At 32.7% G+C, this 24,631-nt stretch overlaps 2 protein-coding genes across 2 annotated transcripts; both read right to left on the bottom strand.

Moving 5' to 3' along the window:
• Window positions 1–13,414: 13,414 nt before the first annotated feature.
• Window positions 13,415–15,937, bottom strand: LOC128174926 (putative uncharacterized protein DDB_G0271982). The gene is made up of 2 exons (XM_052840350.1): window positions 15,526–15,937; window positions 13,415–15,495 (listed from the first exon to the last, which is right to left on the bottom strand). The coding sequence occupies exon 2, from the start codon at window positions 14,887–14,889 to the stop codon at window positions 14,449–14,451; it is 441 nt and encodes a 146-aa protein (XP_052696310.1). The 5' UTR covers window positions 14,890–15,495; window positions 15,526–15,937; the 3' UTR covers window positions 13,415–14,448.
• Window positions 15,938–20,832: 4,895 nt separating this feature from the next.
• Window positions 20,833–23,233, bottom strand: LOC128174924 (eppin-like). The gene is made up of 5 exons (XM_052840348.1): window positions 23,129–23,233; window positions 22,803–22,923; window positions 21,798–21,875; window positions 21,243–21,425; window positions 20,833–20,929 (listed from the first exon to the last, which is right to left on the bottom strand). Exons 1-5 carry the CDS (start codon window positions 23,165–23,167, stop codon window positions 20,910–20,912), a joined length of 441 nt encoding a protein of 146 aa, XP_052696308.1. The 5' UTR covers window positions 23,168–23,233; the 3' UTR covers window positions 20,833–20,909.
• Window positions 23,234–24,631: the final 1,398 nt, after the last annotated feature.

Below are 24,631 nucleotides of genomic sequence, written 5' to 3'. Positions count from 1 at the left end.
TACTCACAGATGCTTGGGGACGGGACCCCCAACCCCCATATTCACCCCTCCCCCCCCCCCCACATTCACAAGTTATTTTTTCACCATTTGACACCTTATGAAATTAAAGAGACCATCATTTCCAGCCGGTCAGTACTTTTTCAGTTATGAGCCCGTCCTATGATATCGCGGTAGTTATATTATTTTGTTAAAAAATCTATCAATACGAAAATATTTCCAGAAACTAATGTTTTGTGAGTTTATATACCTCAGTAATGTTTAACGAGTCTGTTTTCAATGTCTAAAAATATTCCGACGTCAAATGTCAATTTCAGCGCGTGCTACTATAAGTAAACAGAAATACCGCGATACCATAGAACCAGCGATATGATAGAAACAAGTATAAATAATTTAAGGATTTCCTAGCGAGGTGTCAAATTTTACAAGATGGTGTCTGCTGACATTGCAAATTCTTTGCTTTTTATACCAGGGGTATATATTTCATTTCTACATAGCTTTTGCGTTAATTGTGTTTTTTAAATGTAGCATAAATCAACATATAGTTAAAAATAAATGATAAAAAAATAACCCGAGAATGGAGGGGGGGGGGGGGGGGGAGAGCAATGATTAAACACACAAGTTTCAAATTTAATCAATGTTGATTATAATTTGTCCCAAGTTATTGCTTCCATCACTTTTTGATGATTTTTTATAAAAATACACCTACACTCAAATAGAAGTACAGTTGAAATGGATGAAATGGAAAATATATCCAAGATATCTCCATTCAATGACACATAATTTTTCACTCATAAAAGTTCACAGGAAGGTAAATAAATTTCTTGCGGAAATTTATAATAGGAAATGTCTACATCTTTTCACCATCTGGAAATCACTTGGAATATATACCTTGCACAAATTTTCGTTATCCAGGCTATTTCATGGCTGGTGCAATGAAAAATCCCCATAGACTATTTTGAGTTGTATATTGAGATCTGAAGGGGCAAAAGCCAAAGGGGTGTTTCAAAACAGATAATCTGAAGATATTTCATATCTATTTTGAGGATGAACATAATTTGAGCACATACGTATTTATGATTATCAAAATATCAAGAAAAAGTGAACGAAGAAAAAACTCAGGACAGAGTGTAGCTATTAACCAAGAATTGCTACCCATTATAGTCACAATCTGTGACCTATTGATTAAGAGTCGGCTTGGGTATACGAGTCGGTTTGGGTACGACTTGACTTGATTCCCGTTAGAGGCCTAGAATAACTCTTCAATGCCTGTATTTTGATTTATTTTCACTATTTTGATGAATAGGACCAGCATCGTGGCCACTTTTCAAGTTGAGAAAGATTGAGTTTCAGCAGGAAAAAATCTTGGAGGGGCAGAAGGAAATCATCGCTAAATACTCTCTGAAAGTAATCCATCGCAAAGGAAAGGAAATAAGAAAGTTAAAATATGTGTACCCAGCCAAGTACATGTAAGTATATTTGATGTCAATAAAATATTGGTCTGATTTGCTATATTTAACATATAACCGCAAAAAAATATAGGGATGGGACAATACACCAGTGCATCACGGTATATACTTTGACAATATTTGGATCGATACATTTACCATTAATACAACGATACCGTAGTGAACTTTTTTTATATTTTCATAAAATATCCGAGCTTCATATACCAGCTATTTTAAGTCCGCGCGCCTAATATGAAAGTACAAAGATGGCAGAAAACCTCGTAAAGTTGTCAAATCGATTCAAGCTTAATCTGGAGTGTGGAAAACTTTCGGATTACTTGTTTATGAAAAGTAGTGAATACAAGACGAAAGTAATTTGTAAATTGTTCAACGTCCATTTTAAATATAATGAAATCACTTTGAACATGTGGTAATACATAGACTGATTCAATAAATTTTAAGCCCATTAAGTTGCAATGTATCGTGATATGTATCATATCGCATCTCATGTGTCGTGATTTGTACCAAATCTGCTAAGTAAAGTATCGTCCCAGCCCTGAAAAAATTCATGACTGAATTGAAGCTGCAGAATTTTTTTTTCAGTGATTAATCTATTGTAGCTTTTTGTTTAAATGTTTTTTGAATTAGGTTTTGCTGGAATCTTGTTTGGGTGGGGGTGGGGGGCTAAGAATTAGAGGATTATGTGGTACATTCTCTGTCAAAAAACAGGAATTAAAACAGTAGGCTTCATCTGAACACAACATTTTACAAAGCTTTGGCTAAAATAAATAAAAGAATTGGGTGATCAAGCCTTTCATTTTTGTTGTACACCTGATTTCCACGCCTAAAACTCATGATGTTCTGTATACCTTACTGATTTTTTTTTTGCATGTTTGAATGTAATATTGCTGAGACATAACATACATATATTTGATAAGCATAAATGTTGTGTCTGGCTTGTATATTAATATATATTCAATCATTTGTACACATCCAAAATTTTTGTTAAGGCTTATACTGTAATGTACATGTGGAGCGTATTGAGAGGAGTTATCTCAATATCAGCAACTATATAATTGTATGGCCTTGGTATGATATTTTGTGAATGCATACTTTCAGATTGCTGTGCATGATGGATACTCCCATGGAATTTCCCTAGGATTGTAGTGAAAAATGAAATCTGATGATGGAAACCAAATATTGAAGTAAAAACTTTTTAAAGAATTAATAGCTTAGACCACACCAATAAAAATTTTTGTTTGCAGGGTGCGACACTAACCTTAGTCCGTTAGTCACAGACTAATAGATTTTCTTACGGATTAACAAAATTTCTGTCTAGTCAGTCCGGTCAAACTAATAAAAAGTTTTGCTTAAAAAATGTGTAAATTAACGATGTGTGATTGTCGACATTTTAATGGAAAACCCTGACTGTATTTTTATTATCTAGCATATGATACATTGCAGTGATTATAGAGTTACCGAGCAAAACAACAGAGGTATGCAGGATATTATGGGTGACTTGATTATTTCTTTGCCATAAGGGGATGTCCGAGAAAATTAATAGGTTACAAGCACACGTGTTCACAACAACAGCTTCGAAAGGGATGTTTATGTGTTTTTAAAAAATATAGGTGAAACGAATCTCCTGTGAGTTGTTTAATTTAAATGAATTGTTTTACGTTAAATAATTTGTGATAAATTGCTTATTATTTTAAACAGATTTTTAAAGAACTTAGACAATGAAAAGAACAAGGTAGCTCATAGCCTGGATCTAATTTGCATAGATCTATTTATAACATCTGTAATGGCGGCATACACCTAGTACATAGAGATAGTGAATACGCAGCTCATTGCTATGTACTGCATAGCACAATACAACTAAACATGTGCAACACCTGTAAGAAAAACATTATAGTGTATATTATGCACTCCTTTCTTACAAATGCTATTTAAAAACTCCATACTATATATAAGGCAAATACGGTAATGCTTTTTAATTTATTTCTGACGGGCACATAAAATTGCCTGCGGACTAGTTAAAATGAACAGGCACTAGTCCGGCTGGTCTAATGCATCAAACAGTGTCGAACCCTGTGTTTGTCAGATCCCGCGCTCTTGTATTTAAATAAAACTTTACAAATAATATTCTAATTTTTGTTGCATTGTTATATTTTAGATGCAATAAACAGATATTTCCTGTCTATGCAAGATAAAGGAAGGAGAGAGTAGATTCTTTCAAGAAAGGAATGGATCTGTAACAAAGGAAACAAGGGTATGCCCAATTATATGCACTGCATGTTTTGAGAGTCTAGACCATACATATGTTCAAATGTCCCTGTTTACAACTGCCAAAATCATGAACTTGTATTGAAGTTCTAATTTATGCTGTATTATATACAGTGACTGTTCTATTGATTTAACTTATCTTTTAAGATTAATAAGGAGTTTTGATGTATAAATCGCATTTGCAGATAAGGCAAGAATTAACAGAAATGTAAATACTTGTTATTATGCCCCCTTCAGACAAGGGAGGGAATACTACATTGCTGTTGTTGATCGGCCGGTCCACCAACAATTTCCTTTAACGCAGAGGTTGCTCCTATTGATATGAAATTTGACACACAGATTCATCATAATAATATTTTGGTCAAGTTTGATTTAGAGTCTAATTGAGCAATTTTTGACAGTGTTATGCCCCTTGGATATGGGAAAATCCCAATTATTTGCTTTTTCGTTCATTTCTCCAAGGAAGAAGGGGACAACTGTGTTTCACAAATATCTCTTGTTTTTTGAAATATATAGTCTCATAACTGCAATAGTGTGTGCAGACAAATTTTCATTATGCACAAACGCCTGTTACTCCTCTTTCAAAAAACAATGATTTAATGCTTAAATAAATTGTCTGAGGAATTTAAAAGAAAAGCCTGAACATTTTACAATGTTGGCTTTTTAAAGACAATATGTGTTTATAAACATGTGTATTTATGTGTGTATATATGTTGTAGAAAATGGAAGTTATACTATAGACAGGCTGTATTTAAACAAAAGACCTCCTGGGATGAGGAGAAAAAGAAACAAGTAGAACCTGTATTTCTTGTCGAGTACTTGATGATGTCATCAGAATATGAAAATGATTGGGAAGATGACACAATATATGAAATCACATCTCTAGAGTGGCGCTCTGACGAATGTTTAATTGGACACCAAAAGTTCTGCTCTGAAATCCAAATGTTCAAAAAGGCAAAGTATAAGACGTATAAGGACCAACAATGAATCATCTAGAGACAAACCAGAAAATATATCAAATGAACAGAAATGGGCCATTTGAGATTTTTAAAAGAGTTGCAACTGTCATGTATAATTAGCTCACCTGAGCTGAAAGTTATTATATGGTTTTACTGATATGCAAGCATTTTGACATATACATTGTTGATTGTATAAAATTGTTAACTCCGTCCCATGGACAATTTTTGTTCCTCGCTAGAGGTTCATATTTTGATGTAGGTTTATTATCCATGTATAAAGAGTTGTTTAACACTTCTTGAGAACTGCAAAGCTCAATATGTGGTATGACTATAAAATCATTGCAAAATAGCTTGATGTATTGTTGTAGTATGATGAACCTAAAAATATGCTGGGTATTTTTTTAAATACAGGATCTGATATTACTTGTTCAACTCATACTGTTATATAAAAGAATATTCATTGTGTATTTTTTTTATTGTTGAATTTTTTTTTATGCTGATCAATTACAGATTAAATTTGGCCATTATGATTTTCAATTTTTGTCATATTGGCATGTAACCAAGTCATACTTTTTTTTATCTCAATTTATTTACAAATATGTTTAAGTTTATTTCCAGTAATTAGTGCATACATCTCTATAGCATAATAGAACTGAAGACAATAGGAAGTTATTTATTTTTAAAGGGAGCTCTGTTGGCAGTTAGTTGCAGATCTTGATACCCAAGTAAGAGAAAGGTGGCGTCTCTGACCGATCCTTTTGCTCTTGCTTGTGGGCGAGTGAGGCTTCCCTGTCAAAGGCTTGTATAAGTTTAAAATCATATATCAAATTATAAACTAAACACATATATGAGTGATATAAAGTGGTTATTTTAATGAATATTTTATCATAATTTGTTTCTTTTGTTCTAAGTAAAGAGTTATAGACTAGATTTTTGATAATTTATTGAGTAAAGAGTAGTTTTTATGGACATCTAGGCAGTTATACAGGACTTTTTGTATGTATATCTTTCAGAGCTTGTTCCTGAAACTTGGACGTAGACTAGAAAATTTACGGAAAAAATACAATTTTTATCTCAAGTTATTTTAATCTACATATTTGTACAAGTTTCACTTATATAATTTATTAGCTTAATTAGCTCTATAGTGAACAAAATTTGTTGTTAAAAATATACAGGAGACAATGCAAGAGTATTTTGAAAGGGCTTTGCTGGCAGTAAGTTGCAGATCTTGATACCTAAGTAAGAGAAAGGTGGTGTCTCTGACCGATCCTTTTGCTCTTGCTTGTGGGCGAGTGAGGCTTCCCTGTCAGTTTCTTACAGATGCAAGGAATAAACAAACAAGACTTGATAAGACATTTCTGAGTAAAATAATGGGGAACTGTTTTCTTTTTATGATAAGTAAGATTGATTTGAATATTTATAGTGTCATAACTATATTTTACATTCTGTACATGCATATGCCAGGTCTTATTTCAGACCTTAATAGGATAGACTAGAAGAATTTTTATTGAAAGTGAATTTTAAGCAGGAGACAATGAAAAAGTATTTTGAAAGGGCTTTGCTGGCAGTAAGTTGCAGATCTTGATACCCAAGTAAGAGAAAGGTGGTGTCTCTGACCGATCCTTTTGCTCTTGCTTGTGGGCGAGTGAGGCTTCCCTGTCAGTTTCTTACAGATGCAAGAAATAAACATTACTTGATAAGACATTTCTGAGTAAAATATTGGGGAAACTGTTTTCTTTTTATGATAAGTAAGATTGAGTTGAATTTTAATAGTGTCATAACTTTTTTAAATTTTGTACATGCATATGCTTGATCTTATTCCAGACCTTATTAGGATAGACTAGAAGAATTTTATTGAATTTCCATGATTTAAATTTACCATTTTGCCAAATTTTGATAATCAATTATTGTTTGCATTGGAAGTTTGTGTAAATTAAAATTACTTTATATACGTTCCAAAATGTTAACTGAATAGTCTGGTCATTAGAATATGTATTTTCCTTTTCTGTATAATAAATTTTCAATATTATAATGTAAAACCTAAGGAATTATTTTTAAAATCACATGAAGTGTTTAAAATTAGAGATGCACATGTACATCCTATTATTGAACAATTTGTTCATTCAATTTAGTATAATTTGGTATTTGTATGCATCATATACCGGTATATAAATATATAGGGTTTTTTCAATGCTATTACATATAATATGATTGTTAATATATATCTTCTCTGAAGTGGTTTTCATGGAAACTCTTATCTATTTGCAGTTATGAACTATAGAGTATGTATGTAGTATGTATGTTTCTATGAAAACATGCTATTTTCAAAATACATGTACTAGGAAAGAGAATTTGTGTGTGCGTGTGTATGTATTTTAGTGACCAGTAAATAAGTAAAAAAAAATTGATTACTTTAGTATTGTCAACTTTCAACAATTGCTTTTCTTTATCCACATGCATTATATAGAAAAACTGACTTTGTGTTGTAATTTATGTTGTATATGAAAATACGCAAGTTAAGCTAGAATTTGTTATTTGCAGACCATGCAGCAATTTTTATGGGTCTGTTTCAGTTGTGTGTTTTTTTCCTACTAGTCCATATAGATTCCATTATTTCCATTTAATGTGTATTAGCCTGCATTTGCTTAAGTCAAATGTGCATTTCACAATTCCAAATTTGGACATTTTACCTAAGTATTTTTTATGAACTATATCAGAAATTGTAATGGCATCCATTCCATATGTATCTGATCATGACGTACGTATTGTAATTTTCTAAATTGTGACTTTTATGCTTAAAACTTTCAAATGTTTTGCTCTGTAAGAATACATGTATTTATTTTTTTACATCATTGAGACTTTAACATGCAATAAAATCGAATCTTAAGTGGATTTGTGTGTGATTTTAATTTTCAAAAATGATAGCAAAAACAATTTCAAAGGAAACAACTGGATGTTTGAAGTTATATAAAGATGTATGCGGTGGTATAATTATTTAATTAAACGAAAATAATAATGACGTAAAATATATACAATTCCAGTTTATATTGGCAGGTTTAATCAAAACATTATCGTCGCATAAACAAGTTGTAAGTTGATAAAAGCGTTTATTTGAATGTTTTAGGAAGTTTAAGATATCCGTATATAATTTAATTTTTGACAGTTTATAATGTAAAATGTAAATTAAACGAGAACAAATAATGAATTAAAATTCAACATTAAATTTTATTAACCAAACAAATTTAATATATCCATTAAACTTAATTTTTTTAGCATGTTTTATGAAAATTATGTTTTATATACAAGATGTATAATGTTAGTTTACGGAACACTTAAATCTGTACGTATGAGTAAGTTTACAATTTTTCCGACATTATTAAATTTGTTCTTTTACGGAATCCAGTAAACTCATATTAAATGCTAATTATTTTTAAACGTTTTCGGGCACACAATATGTAATACTACATACTTAAATTTTAAATAATCGTAACGTTTAAATTGCATTTAAGGTGAAATTAAACGCGACTTTTCGTGCAGTGTATGTAGAAAAGCATATAAACAACAGTGCTGAAGTCTGACCATTCCATTGTGGACATTATTGTGATATTCGGATATTTGTGTGATATTGTTTATGTGTGAAATTATATCGGAGAGCACATACAGGAGACTGTCATAAAAAAGACACCAAGAATGCCTTAAAGATTGCCGTGATTAATTGTAATATGACCAGTGACAATGCAGGGCTTAATTGTGAACTATATGGTTTGAACTTCGCTCATTGTGAACTTTTGTCCAAGTCCATCTGTGCATGCATGTTGTGATCAAACTGCATTCAAGTTTATCAATCTGCAGCAACAAATCATCATGGAGCCAACGTGCAATATTGGTGCAATATACTTTATTTCTTTTTCGGGCGTCCACGTCTGTGTTTGACATCTTAACACTTGTATTAGACTAATTAACACAATTGTAAGTTCAGATACCCATAATACCATAGAAAAAAAATTATCCAATTAAAATATATAGTCCCTTGATGAGAAAGAAAATGCAATATTGAAACATGCAGTAGCTATGTACGGATCATCGATTTGATAAAATACTTTTTTCTAACAAGCAAGAGTGTAAACACAAGAAGGGGAAAAGATTAAAGAGAAACGATTGTATAAACAGATCCAGGAAATATACCATGTTTTTTTATCTGAACAGGTAGAAAATACACACAGCTACATCGCTAAATTATTTGATGAAAATATATAATGCATTGATATTATAAGAACGATTTACACATATCAAATATTGCAAAACATAAACATATACTGACTAAAATGGTATGTGTTCAAATAGTGTGTTTTTTGTATTAAAATAATGTATTATAAAAAGAACTGCATCCCTTACGCACTCTTAACTATGTTCCACTTCAGAAGCATATTGATCCTTTATCAAGAAAAGCCACTAAATTGTCTAAACAATATTTTTGACATTTTTATAAAACCGCACAGTTCATTTGTTGTACAGAACTGCATAAATTGACTTCAATATACCGATGCCTCTTAGCAATGAAAGCTGTGCTGGTTTTGACTTGAATGACAAATACTATGTCATTTTTGTTTATTGATCAGTTATTTTGATCACAACAATTAAATTTTTGATATCAATAACGAAGTATCTATATTAAATTTAAATAACATGAACTATTTAAATACTGCGGTCTATCTATTTTGTTTAAAATTGCACATGGGAAAATAAGACGATATATTGTTTAATATGTGGATCGAATTTTTTTATGACTTTTGTAAGAATCATGATTTAAATATATTATCAATGTAAAACAATACACTATTTAAAATAATCATGTTTTATTATTTTTTGTAAACTTGTTTACAGAAATTGTCATCTTTTTTATTACAAAACTGATTTCCAGGGGAGGAGAATAGAAAATATAAAACAAACTGTAGGAATATGAGTTTCCAAATGACCGATAACAGTATTTCTTTTCTCAATACGTCAATTGACGTCAGATTGCCGTTAAGTATGTAAACAATCATGTTAAATATATTTCTTCAAATGTCGTTCTCAAATATAAATTTGATTAAACTCTGTGTCCTTTTCAGAGAGAATGAGAGGGGTAGCTTCAGCAGGAAGTTGCGGTTTTTTCATTTATTAAAATGCTATTACTTTTGAAATGGTGTTTTGAAAGAAATATAAGGGGCATGGTCACGATTTTCGTAATATTTCTTTTTTATTATTTAAAATGCTGTAGGAGTGCATTTCTTACGATCAAATTAAATTTGGGTGCCAGTCGGTAAGTTTTAAACAAGACACAGGGCTCACAATTTTTCGTCATGTAAACAAGGCGCGTGCCCTGTTTTTGTTTACATAGGTTCAATATACCGGTAAAGAAATTTTTTCGCAAGCTGATTTGTCTATCTCCTTATTCATTTTAAGCATAAATAAACAGTTCTTAACGATGAACACATTCAATTTAGGTATAAAACTGAAATTTTCACTTTAACATTCGAAATGTAAACAATAGCTTTGCTTATATCGGAAAGAATTGTAACCTCTGTAATTTGCTTATAACTCAACAAATGACACTCAGATTTTTGTTGCCTATTAAAAAAGGCCATTCTGGAGCATTGTAAACATTAAAATCGGGAAAAAAAATTTGACCAAAATCGTGACCATGCCTCTTTAATATACTCTTACCATGTGGCCACATTGGCCCGCTCTCTGACCTAAGCCCATGAACTTCACAAATTCGATAAAGTAAAAGGACTTCATGGACATCAATAGCATGCATTCTGTTTTTCATAAATATATATATATATATGGGAGAAGAGAAGATTTAAAAAAAAAAGATTATGGTCTTTCGATTGTCGCATGACGTCATTGTAAGCATTCAGGAATATTTTACCATTATCGGTTATAATATTAGTGTTATGTGATGCATGGTTTTGCAAATATTTTTTTATTGTCCCCCGCCGCAACGCGGAGCGGGGACATAGAAATGCCAGGCGTGCGTCCGTCAGTCACACTTTTTTGTAAGCACTCTCATGCCTACAAATTTTGACGGATTTTCATTTAATTTATACCAAATGTTTATACCACTATTCCCTTGGTCAAGTTCGAAAATCAGCTTTGATCGATACTTTTTGTTGGAGTAATGTGACTTTGACCACAATAATTACTCTCTCTCGTCTCTAGTTTATATCTATTAAGCAAATGACTCTATACAACTGTTTCAGAGTTTAATCCAGATCCGATTGTGTTTCCTAGATTATGATCAACACCTTAATGATTGGAATGAAAAGACTTGTAAATTTTACAAATTTATTATAACAAAAGTACATATGACTATAGAATAATTGATAACAAATATGATTCCCAAAAAATATTACAGGAGGAATGTAAATAATATTTAATTTAGACCACCAGCAAAATAAAAATTATGTAAAATAAATAATATTAAGTTAAAATACGACTGGGCTAAAAATAGACCCTACGATAACCCGAGTCTAAAAAGTAATACTCAAGAATCAAGTGTATATTAGTTAAAGAATATCTAATTCTACCCTTAATCAATGTTGACTGTACTAAGTTTACCACTGAATTATTATAAATACTAAGTTCTACATGTTTTTCTATGCAACGTTCTATCAAGCTAGAAAAGAGAGACAAACACGAAGTTCTTAGGAAAAATGAAATGCGTAAATAAATTCGTACTATCATAAGCTAGGATTATCGCTATCAACCAATGAAATCATATAATAAGCTCGGTCTGATTGACCAAATGGCGGTTATATTAAAATACACAGTGGGTAGAAACGTAAATATGTGAAACATGAACATATTCACTATATGGGACTTAACAATATTTTCTAAATAAACGTTTAGTATTACAACAATGTAATAAGAGTATGGATACCTATAATCGTGCCTGCAAAACTTCAAAATTGGTACACACTAAACGATCACTGTTAAATTATAACTATATGTTAAGTAACTCGTCGCACATGGTTTTTGGCCAAGAATTGCGTGAAAATTCTCTGTAGCAGATTAACACTTAATCACTAGGCGATAGCTCTCTTTGGTGCGAATTCCATTTCCGGCGCATCTGAAGAGTGTTCACATATTCACTCTTCCACCGTTTCCAGAAAATTGATGCAAAATGTTGATCTCTCCTCCACCTTGTCTGTAATAGCTCGTTTTTGTTTCCAAGAGCATTAGAATATTGCATTCTTAGAGTTAAATGGGATAACACAAGGGTATCTAGACACTGGCACTAGAGGCCTAGAGTTGAAAATGGAAGTAGCTTCCGCTACAAATGTAGTGAGAACCTCATGAGTTAAACACCTAGGTCCACAATCAAGAAGAATTACATCCAATATGCGTCTCGTAGTCCCGATCATGCGTAACCACACTCCTCCCATGTGAGAGGAGTGAGGAGGGTTGAAGATCCAGGTTGTACTCTGTTCTGTTCCTTGAAAAGTTATGTAGGTGTTCTTCTTCCACATTGAAAACATTGACCCTCAGCTCATTTGCAGCACCAATAAATCTGTTTCCATGTCTGATCGATGTATTTTCATCGGTAGAAGTTCCTCCCAGGTTCTGAGCCATGATTTTATTCTGTAATCTTTTCACTATGCTGTCTCCTTATCCAAAACAGCTAACTTACACGTATCCTTTAAAGTATAATGAATTTATAAAAACATGGTGAAAAGATATTATATGTAGTTAATTGCCTATAAAATATGTTATCATACCTGTAACAAATCACATGCAAGGTAATTCTTGCAGAGCGAACACTTGTCAAATAGTGAAACAGAATGAAATACAATATAACCATTTAATGAGGATATGTGGACCTGAGGTGAAAATAATTAATTTGTCAAAACAAGGTCTAAACAGATAGTAATAGGGTTCCTTGTGAATATATTTTTTAACATATGTTTATGGGTTCTAAGTCTGTGTCCATCGTAAGGACCTTAAAACAAAAGCATATAAACAAAAATTTAATGAAATATACTGTCAACTTTTAAGATTACATTTCCTGTTGAAATATTAAAAAAAAACATTTCTCATAAATCGCAATTTATGTTCGAATTTCCTCTGGTCATTTAAACTAGACATTTTGTAGCCTAACTTATTATTGAAATAAGACATAAAATGATATTTACAATACTACATCCAATTTTTGAAGAAGAAAAAAAAAGCATTTATTTGAAAAATAGTTTTAAGCTTGTTTAAAAAATACATGTATATATGGTGTTGAAAATGAAAATCATAAAAAATGATTCGACAGTAAATGCTATATGAAAATTATAACTGTTACCCCGTTATGTATGTCAGTATTGCAGGACGCTCTGTTAAAAAGTTCTGTATTTCCGGGGAACGATTAACTGTCGGAAAAGTTTTCCACTGGACACTTTCGGACTGCAAAATTCTCTGAACAACATTTGCTTCCGTTCACACATTTTTGAAAATCCGCCGTCACTGAAATGTTTAAGCTGTCCACTCTCAGCTAAGCTCCATAACTTTTTCAGTGTCTCGTCGTTTCGTTGTTCTTGTAAGATATCCTCCGGCGATACATCCCGTATTGCTTCCGGTACTTTCAATGGTTTGTATGGAGACTGTTTCTTTTTTAGTTGCGCACGCGTTTCAACAGCTGCTATGTTTTCAACGGAATGAATCCAGACTGGATTTGGTTCATGTGGTTTTCTTACTCCACGAATATTACCAAGAATAAGATCGTACGAAGGCGAATCAAAGCACCAAGCATCAACACTTCCGGTAAAGTAAGGAGTATCGACATCAATTCTAGCCACATCTGAATCAATAATACGACCGTCTGCTAACTTGCATCGTTGAGATGTCCCTGTTAGTTGATCATCGTTTACCAGTTCTCTACGAATAACGGCACCACTACAACCTGTGTCTCTTAGCACAGTCACTAGTTTATTGCCAACACATCCCTTCACAACTGGCATTTCCGTTTCACAGAAAGCAACCGAATCACCAACACACGGTAAGTTTCCATGTTTCTCGACGACACTCGCGGCTCCTTGGCGACCTCTACCGCGTCCTGGATATCCATGGTTCCCATTATTGTACGACCCACGTTGAAAATCACTAGGGTAAGTATGTTTCGGTGTTGTTTCTTGTTTCTCGCTCGAATTAAACGGCCTGTTATTCGGACTTTTGCGGAAGTTGCAGTTAAAGGTTTTATGTCCTTGTCGTCCGCACTCATAACACTTCACTGCATTTCCAGATTGGTTTTGTTGCACGGAATCTTTGTACGGCGGTTGTCTATCGGACTGCTGTCGTCTGTCAAAGAGCGGTTTTTGCGTAAGTTAAGAAGATGTCACTGTTCTGGCCTCAGCAAACTGGTCCGCGTATCGCGCCATGTCTTGGATCGAAGTAGGAATCCTCTCCTTTAGGAATAAAGCAAGTTCTTTCGAGCAACACAATAAAAACTGTTCACGTAAGAACAAGTCCTTCAGATCATCGAATGTTTTGTTAGTCTTAGACAGCTGAATCCACCGCTCAAGGTAACTGTCCAGTCTGGTAGAAAATTGCATAAAAGTTTCACTTCCGTCTGGTTTTGAAAATCGGAACTTCTTGCGGAAACCGTCCTCCGTCATGTCAAATCGTTTCAACAGGGCGTTCTTCAACTCGTTGAAATCAAGTGCTGTTTCGGGTGAGAGTCTTGCGAACACATCCAGTGCCTTTCCTTTGAGTAATGCGCTAAGATGAGTCCCTTACGTGTCTTTATTCCATTTCTGCGTTGTTGCGTATATCTCAAATCTTTGAATGTACGCGTCAATGTTGTCTTTCGAATCCTCAAACGGAGGAAGTTTTGGTCCTTTTATCACTTGAGAAGTTTCTTTCTCCTCTTTAGTCACAACACTCGGCTTCATGTGAGATCTCTCGAGTTGCAGTTTGTGATCAAGTCCCAGTTCTTCTAGTTTTTGCTGATGTCTCTTTTCTTCTATCAATCGGGCGTGCTCTCGCTCATCATGTTCTCTTGCGGCGCGCTCTTTCTCCATCTGTAGTTTGAAGTCGCGGTCTCTCTCCTCCTGTCTCTCGACTCTATGTTTCTCACGTTCGTCCCGCATTCTGGCCTGTTCGTCATTCACGAATTGTTGAAGATCTTCATCCTTCATCCCCATCTTGGTCCCCACTTCAAGTAGCTCCAGCATCTCCTTGACAGTAGAAATGGTGCATTGACTGACAGACCAACTTACCTCAAAATTATCTCATAAAGGGACTAACTTCTCAACTTTTAACAAAACAATCTGCCTAACGTAATGTACTCACCAAGGGAAAAGGAAACAACGACCTACACTTGCTCTTACATGTACTACAAAAAAGATCAAAAAATGAAAAATAAAATAAACCTTGGCAACTGTTCACTTATAAAGATATCTTGTAGTATCTGGAGGAGTCAACTCATCCCACCGCTGCCACCAATTGTAACGGGATGAGCGGAGGCTACTCCAAACAACAACAAGACATCTTAAATTTAACAAAATTTAATAACAAAAAAAATAAGAGAAAGAAAGAAAAGATAGAAATATAAACACTAAACCACACAAACACTCACACAACTTTCACTCAACAAGAAAAAATATGATGTTTATACAAATGACCAAAAATAAATTAGAAGAGTGTCCGAATCTCCGGGGCTGTAGTCCTGGACCAACTACGGACAACCACAACTAGAGTAGTTTCGTCACCACAATCATCATCATCACCATCGCCATCATAATCATCGACACTATCGTCAACATCATCGCCTACAACACCTTAATCATAAAAGACATCATCGTCATCACCATAATCATCTACTTCATAATCATCACCGACGTCACCATGAACGACATTATCTACATCATCTTCATCGACATGACCATCATCATCGTCGTCGTCATCATCACCATAACATCATCGTCGTCATCAACATCACCATCAAATCGTCATCGACCATGAACATCGCATCGTCATCGACTTCACCATGAACGACATCATCTACACCATCATCATCGACATGACCATCATCATCATCGTAGTCATCGTCATCACCACATCAACAATATGACACACGGTCAGCTATCCGTGTCCGCGTCAAATGCTGAACTTGTGAAACTAAAACATGCCACACAGGCTTCTAACACGATACCCCCTTCACACACTAAGCACGTCTTTATTGCTGGACAGCTCGGCCGGGTATCTCTTAGCGCCTATTGTTAGGGTCGGCCAAGCACATTGCAAAGAATTATGGGAAAAATAAAATCGGGTGTGTTCGATATGAACAGTGATTGTCACAATAAAGTCCTAATGAACGATTCGCTTACAAAATGAATAATTCATTTTCTCATTTTCTGAGATCTTCTATTTGTTGCTTCATTTATAAACATATATGGCTCTTTCTTTAAGTGACAATTTTTGCCCAAATAAAGTTACAACATTCAAAATCCCTGATTCATATGTGTTTAATGAGTTGAATTTACAATGAGAAGGTACTTATAGTCACTGTTTTTCTTGATGGCGACACATGAGACACACCTCTGTAGGAAAGGATGAACTGAAATGAAAGTTTTTTGAAGCTTTAGATGACTTTCCTGTGTGTGGTTTTTGTTTAGAGACAATCGCTTATTAATTTCACCAGCAGAAGTGCTTACATCTTCTTCCAGATATGATAGCTGATTTTTGGTGACAGGTTGTGTTCCGTGAAGGAATATTGGAAATTCGCAGTTTGGGTTACCAATAAATGTGCACTATCGTGATGAACAGCAACAATGGTTCCTGAAAGGGTGTTTTGAAAGTGCATCAAGATCTGACGAAATACCGTATATCCAGTTTTTTCGCGAGTCATAAAATTTGCAAAAATTGGAAAGTATGTAGCAATTTTTATTTTTTTGTGTTCTAGTCCTTATACTCTCCGCGGAGTGAATTGTGTTCGTGAGTACTGTTAATACCATTATTTTATCACCATGAAGAAAGCGGAATTGCAACATCGTGTTCATGAATTAGAAATCGAACTATTAGAAGCAAAACACAAATCACAATCCAAACAAGTTATTGAAAAACAAACTTTTATATCTCAAACAAGAAAATTAAAGAATATTGTGTGGTCGCCCTATATCAAAATCCGATGTTTCTATTGATGATTGGATAAATAAAACTGAAATTGTATTCTCAGCACGAAAATACACAGATATAGCAGAAAGTGGACCTTATCTATTCACACTTAGAAGGCCATGCAAAAGAAGAAGTAAAATTCCGCCCAGATATTTAGCAGGATCCGTATGCCATACTGTACTGTCTCCGTTCGGCATTTGGCAATCCAAGGCCAAATAATGGACAATTAGTTGTATATTATTAACCGAGACGAATAAATATCTATGCCTATAAATTAAGACTTTAAAGCCAATAAACTAAAAATGCCTGCACCGGCACAACTGCCTACACCTTTAGTAATTCAACACGAGTTTTATAATGCCCGTGAGCTAAAGTTGAATTTTCCCTGTTAAGTAATTATTCTAAAATTTGTAAAAAAAAAAAAAAAAAAAAAAAAACCCCAAAAAAACCTACTTTCATTTTCGCTAAATCAGCTTAAATTTGCAAAAATGAGAGTAAAGGCGTGGACACGCTTCGGAGGATTTAAGTCAATGGGACTTGACATTAAAATATTTCCTAACAATGAAATATTATTGAAATTTTTCATAAACTTACTTGAACATTAGCAGGGGCTGACAATGTTATTTCAATTTTCCATTCATCTGCTGTGCATGACGAATATCAAGGTGGACTTGTGATTTTTACAACAGAGGTATCAGTGGCCTATGTGACCCTAACGAAAGAGTGCTGATTTAGTTTTCAGTTTTTTTTCTTCAAGATTTACGGTATTTTTTTAAAAGTCTTTGTTTATCTATATAAGCCATTGATCTATGTAAAGCTCACTAAGAAAGTCATGCAATAACTTTCGTTATGACAGATTTATACCAGACTCCTTAAACCAAAAGTAAATAATAATGAGTGTCGAAGCAGTTTTGTTTTGAATATCAATTTCAATACTGTTACAATGCATCACAACTGATGGGTGATTTCACCTAAGGAAAAAATGTTTTTCTTTGTAAAATAAGATTCCCAATAAAGCCTTAATCTTCTCCTCAAGATTTTGATTTAAACGAATTTGAATGTTCTTTATCCGAGATTGCTTTCACTTAAGTTACACAGCTTTGCTACATGTAGGCAAATTGTTTTTAAGAAGATTTTTTTTTTTTACATATTTTCTCTATATATTCTTATGTAAAATTTGGTCTTGACCTTCCCACGAGGATCTTGGTTTGAAAAATATTAAATCGATTTTACCTGAAGATGCTTCAACACAAGCTTCTGCATAGCTGCAGCTTATCTGCATTCAGTTTCTATGATGAATAATTAAAAAAAACTGTTCGCTATTTTTTTCCTATGTAAGGAATGAAAGAATGAATTATTAATTTGAAAAAAATAAAGCAGTACAAAGGTTACGCCCGGGTGTAGCTTTCCTACTTGCTCGTCATCATGAATTGGATGATATGTTGAAGGGATTTAAACAGAAGTATAATCAAAGTACTAACAGTACTGAAAGAAGGGGTCTTGAAAGTTTGAATTTGTAATTGTCCTGGATTTCCTCGAATATGCTTCCAAAATTTATGAGTTTGAATAAGTTGTTACAATCTATGTTAATTCGGCTTTTTTGCAATTGCCTGATACTTTGTCGAAATTTTACTCAATCCCGGCCTTCATAATTGTAGAAAATTTACACAACGGTATATTGTGTAAAATAAGAGCCCAAGGAACAATTTTAAAAATGACTACTAACCGGGAAAATCAAACAACTATATCAAAGTAGATGATTTTAATCATAAGATTTATTCAATTTTGTGATCCAAGGGATAATCCACAAGTCGGATGGTATCCGTAATAAAAGTATTATGAAAACCCCGAAAACTCTAAACCTGCTGAATAAACAAACAAAGTGAACATTTGTATACCGATAACAAACACAGGCACCTGACGTTAGAAGTATTTTATTTTACAATAAGATTCCATGAACTTTGACAATAAAAAGATCTGTCATGGTCGCCATTTTGATTTTTAAGACCGACTTATCTGACACGATTTTCTTCATTTGCAATTCATGCAAAATTAATAGGTAAAAATAAACCCGTTCGCCACTTACTACTTTTTTGTGTAAACTCGTGCATCACCTACACGTATTACGATACAGCCGTTCCTTTCATTTAAAATCATACTCCGAAAATCGGAGACATAACAGAGATTGTCAACTCCGGCATTAGCGTGTAAATGTTACGGGACCAACCTTACTTTGAGAACTACAAGTGCAATCTTGTATAAGTCATTAAATTTGAACCTGATAGTAAAACATGAACCTGTAAATATTTTAAGCATGGTTTATTTATGAAATATTTACAAAAACTCTTTATTTTGTTTTTAAATTAATTTTTTAAAACTTATTGACTTTTCACAAAATAAAGGTAATGCATTTCTTTACTCGTGTAATGGTAATGTAATGCATTACTTCAAAAAATTAAGTAATGGTAATTTAATGCCCTAATTCATGAAGTAATGGTAATGTAATGCATTATTTTACAATGTAATTCACCCCAAGCCTGATACCAACTAAGCCGGAAAACATTTAACTTAGTTATTCAATCGATAAGATTGTATATATTATATGATGTATAATCCTTCCAAAATGTATAATCTATTATTGATTTTGCTTACAATGCTTTGTTTAAAATTTAAATTCAGTTTAATCAACTAAAGAGCCAACGAACGAGAAGGCAAATTCAGACTTGTTTTTATTTTCTTTGAACAAAATTCCTTTAGAGACGAACAGCAGTCATACCACAACTAGCCAATGAAACACCTATTTAATTTGTAAAACATCTGTGTATAACCCGTCCCGATTTTAACTTCGGCTTGCGCATGAAGTTTGTTAGTATTAAGGTGAAAGATTGTCAAATTAAAATTCACAACTTTTCAAAAATGGCACATTGCGTTTGCGAACTTTAATTTCGATTCCACTATCAACCTCTTCTATTGATTAATGAGCTCGTACACCAACTGAATCGTCAACGACGCTGTGCATTCAGTTACTTAACTCATACCACATTTGAACCCGAGCAAGACTATTTTGATCAATAAAACTATTTGATTATTTTCTAAATAGAATTTTGTTTATACAAAGAGGACTAAAAAAGATTTAATGCGTGATTTATAATACATATTTATTGAAATGCATGAAAACTGTCTGCACTATTTTCTTACGCGTAGACTCAATTCACGAGTTCTACGCGTGCCTTCCGGTTTGAGACTTCGGCTGACAGTAAACCAATAGACGGGGTCAAGTGACCCCGTCTAAAAATTCATTTTAGCGCCAAGTAATGCAGCAATATTAGTTATTAAATGTCAAATTTAAGTGTACTTTTTATTTTCAGACAATTTATGTAAAAATAAAATAATTTAATCCAAACTTAGCAAACAATTTTTTTGGTACGCCGTAAGTTTAAACTCTTCAACTCGCATGAGAATGTAGCTCCCTGGTCGTCTATTGAATTTTTGGTCAGGTCGCGAGGTACAGACTAGCAGCTAGTACGCATTGTGAATGAGCAACAACCCTGCATAAATAACCAATAGCCTTGCATTAGTTATACTTTTTTCTTAATTCTGTATTCTAATACATGTAAAAACATTCGTTATTTTTTATTTACTAGATGAAATTATAAACATCTTTTATATGTTGAAAATAAGAATTGCTAAGAAATGAAAAAAAATGAAAATCTGTTTCAGTTAACAATTGTCTGTAGCGTTTTAAAGTGATAAAAACAGTAATAAATATGTTGCTTATTTATTATACAGACTTCCCGTGTGCAGGTGTTTACTTCAAGGATTTAAAAACTTAATGGGGCATCCCTCCTTTTTTTGAAAATTGGTGAGGTAAAGTGCTTTTTTTTTAAATTTAATTGAGTGATTCTTTAATGTAATTTATTGCATATATGTGTGTATCTTTTGGTAATTTTTATCATAAAAACTTATTACTTATTTTAATATTTATCTAAAATAAAGGATTTCAATTATAAGAAACAAGTATTTTTCTATTGCAATTTATTCACAGATGTTGAAGTCATCATTCATTGTGTTATAGCTGTTAACGACCGCCGGGGAGGTCTAAAAGAAATTAAAAATACTTTATGTAAACATTGATGGAAACTAGAAACATATAGGTAATAACAACAAGACTGTAGTACATGTAATGAAATTTCATTACTTTATGTGTAAAAGGTTTTATGTTTCAAAAGATAATAATACTCATATGAAACCCTTTTATCTTTACAACAATATATCAATTTTCCAATACAAACTGCTCATTAGATTAAATGTGTAATGGCAAGATATATATATATATATATATATATATATATATATATATATATATATATATATATATATATATATATATATATATATATATATCACCTACATCTACGTTTGCATCGTCTTTCACACTCTTGTCTTGTTTCAAAGTTGTTTGCGGTACCATTGCATCCGCCATAGATAAAACGTTCGCATTCATTTGTATGCCAATTGTACCACCATCTTGGGAAATTCGCGTAGCATTTTTCGCTGCCTTGTAGATGTTTTGGCAGGTAACAAATAGTTCTCCCTGTTATAAAAAGAAATTGCAAAACTGCTCTTTCTTACTTGTACAAACAGGTAAGTTTAAAAGGTCTTTTATTAAAGTATTTCAGTTCTACTTTACGAGGTATTTTGACTGTCCAAACAATTTCTATTTATCCTTAATGATTTTCTTGTCTTTAATGATTAAGAATGATAATTAATGGTTAACATGTTTTTAAAAAATCTTTAACATCAAATTGACTGTGAAAAATAAATTAAGGCATATAAGTAGTCGTTTTATTTACGTATATATGAATGGAACCGGTACCAATTTTTATATAAATATTTCCCTAGAGTTTACATTATTTATCATTAAATACGGTGTTATTTTTGTTATATGTATGTTAAACAATAAAACCTGGTCCATGTGAATCATCCTCCGGAGACATACAAATTGGTCCGCAGACGCTGCAACCCCGGTCACAACATTTCATGTCTTGGTAAATGGGAATAAACAAGATATATGTTAATGTTTGATGTTCATTAGTGTCTTCTTTCAAGAGTTGGTGTTCATTATAGTCTTCTTTCAAGAGGAAGTCACATCTGATTCGATATAAAATGAATTTTACCACAAGGCATATCAACACATACATTATGTTTTAAAAATTCGAAACATCTGTGAATCATAGTTGATGAGAACAATGCGACCGAAGTTTGTTACAAACGAACCGACAGACAGACACACAAGGGTAAAACAGTATACCCCCTCCCTTCCTCGGTGCGTGGTGTGATAATTTTTACAACCATCTGTAGTGATTTTCAGTTTTGATGAGGCATGAAAGGTGTTGTTCTTGATTAGAGAGAAACAGTACCGTTCAAGCATTGACGACCAAAATTTATTAGTTGTGTAGATCGTCTCTACGCTTGATTTATGGCAACGTTTCCATACTCGAATTTGGCCTAATACAGTTTTTATTTTAATATTATTGCAAATTTAATAAAAAGAAAGTAACCCTCCCATCAAGCCAAATTACCCAAAAAATTGAATCACTTGTTTGAAAAGAGTTTCATAAAATGCATTGGATTACGTGAATACAATACCTCGTTCAAAAAATAGTTTTTGATACTACTGACATAGTATAGTCGATATTGTTTTTGAAATGTAAGGTTTCAAAAGTTGAAAATCTCGTAGTTCTAATGTTAAAGAACTCGGATGTCCCCCTTATGATCCTAGTTTTATGAACATGATAACCAATCACCATAAAATAAAATGTTAATTATAAGAAAAAAAATAAATAAAATTTATAAACAATTCTCTTTACAGATATTGCATTTAATTTGAGTTTTCCCGAAACGAATGTCTTGCACGCAATTTTCTTTCGAATGGAAAAGGGGGAAGGTTAATGTGTAATTAAAGTTTTACCTCCAGGGCAGTCGTAGTCACTGTGACATCCATGACGCCCCGGTCTACAAAAGCAATTGCCTCTGTAAGATACTGAGGGGCACCTGCCAGGCTTCTCTCCAGTACCATACTGAGCATACGCCTATAAATTGTAAATCCTTTTTAATTTGTTATCAAGTGGTTAATTTAGTTTCAATCTATGTTTTATATATAAAACTTAAAGGTATATTTTATATTTCTGAAATATGAACAAACGATAAAAAGATCTTTACTACTTCGGTTGTTTAGATCATTGTAAAAGTAGGCGTTAAACTTAAATGAAAAAATATCAACACAATCTGACTTACAGTACAGAAAAGACACAGGATAATTATTCTGCAGTCCATATCGTAAATTTAATTCTGCTCTCGATTGACTGCTGTTTATATGCTCAGAATTATCAATCCATCATGATCATGGCAATGTTATTTCCATGCTGTAAAATAATATGGGTTTTACCAAATTTAAGGTTAAATTAAATCCTTTAGATTTAGTTGTATCGAAATTTAAGAATAGTGCTAAAATCCTTAAGGTTTTTAAATACAAATTTATGGAAATAAGTTAACTTTATCTTCAACAACAAACAGCAAATATGATAAAAATAATGTAAATTTAACTTTTCCATTCATAAATGTTTAATAATTAAGAAAAGTTTGAAATTAGTTTGAATAAATAGGTGATGTCATCATATTTGCCCTTTGTAAATCAATAATCGTAACGTTAGAACACTAGGAATGATTATATGTTTGATATTAAGTCTTTCAATTAGGAAATCAAAGTTACACAACCTTAATTAATAGACTTCTATAATGTTCGGGATTAACTTGTTTCAATTCTTAATTTGACGATGTCGTACAGTTTGTTTACTGATTTACCGATGCTTAATTGCTTTTAAAAAAATAGAAAGCCCCGTCCTTTTTACAATGCATTACTGCAAGATTGATAGTTTTGCAATTTGCATTATAAAATGCATTAGTGATTCGTCAACCGATTTTTTCTACATCTTAGTTCTTTATCAAAAGGTAAACTTTATTTAAAATTGTTTTTATCATTCTCTCTATTACGATGGGACACTAGAATAGCGCGACGTCATTATATTTTTACGTGTGAAAGCCATTGAAAAAAATTAAAACAAAATGGCCTGGTTTAGCTACAAACAGATGTTAGATGAACTTGTAATTACTTGATAAATATATAGTGAACAAATAAATGATTTTCGAAATGTTTTGTTTTATACAGCTATAAAAGATTTGTATATATTTTTTAAAATTATATGAATTCGCAAACATATTCAAAATCTACGTCAAATGGTATATTGTTCTTAATTCGCCCGGGAACTACCAACTAAATGATTGAGTTTTGTTTACTGTTAGGGAATACGATCCATAATTGCCTCAGATTTAATAAATCTGGGCGCATTACAGATATGTAAATGCTTAACACTTAGTATACTTGGACATAATTTACCTATTTTAGTATCATTATGTTAGTGTGGATTGTGTCCTAATTAATGAGCTTTTCCTTTTTTTGACATTTTTAAACTGTTGTATTATACCTAATGATAAAATACATCTTTCCACCAAAGCATTTTTTGATATTCCTAGTAATTACTTTTTTATCTTAAAAATGTGTTTGTCTCCATAGACCTTAAAGGGACTTGGACACCATTTGAGATCAACAATTTTATTTTTATTTTTTATGTATAAAATGGTTTACTGGTGTATTTTAAATGATGGACCAAAATATTGAATGTAAACGTCAAGTTACAAGCGAGATACAGAGGTAAGAATTGATTGTTAAATAAACACAGC

The sequence above is a fragment of the Crassostrea angulata genome, chromosome 2 (assembly GCF_025612915.1).
Source record: "Crassostrea angulata isolate pt1a10 chromosome 2, ASM2561291v2, whole genome shotgun sequence".
NCBI lineage: Eukaryota > Metazoa > Mollusca > Bivalvia > Ostreida > Ostreidae > Magallana > Magallana angulata.
This window is presented reverse-complemented; position numbering and strand designations above follow the sequence as displayed.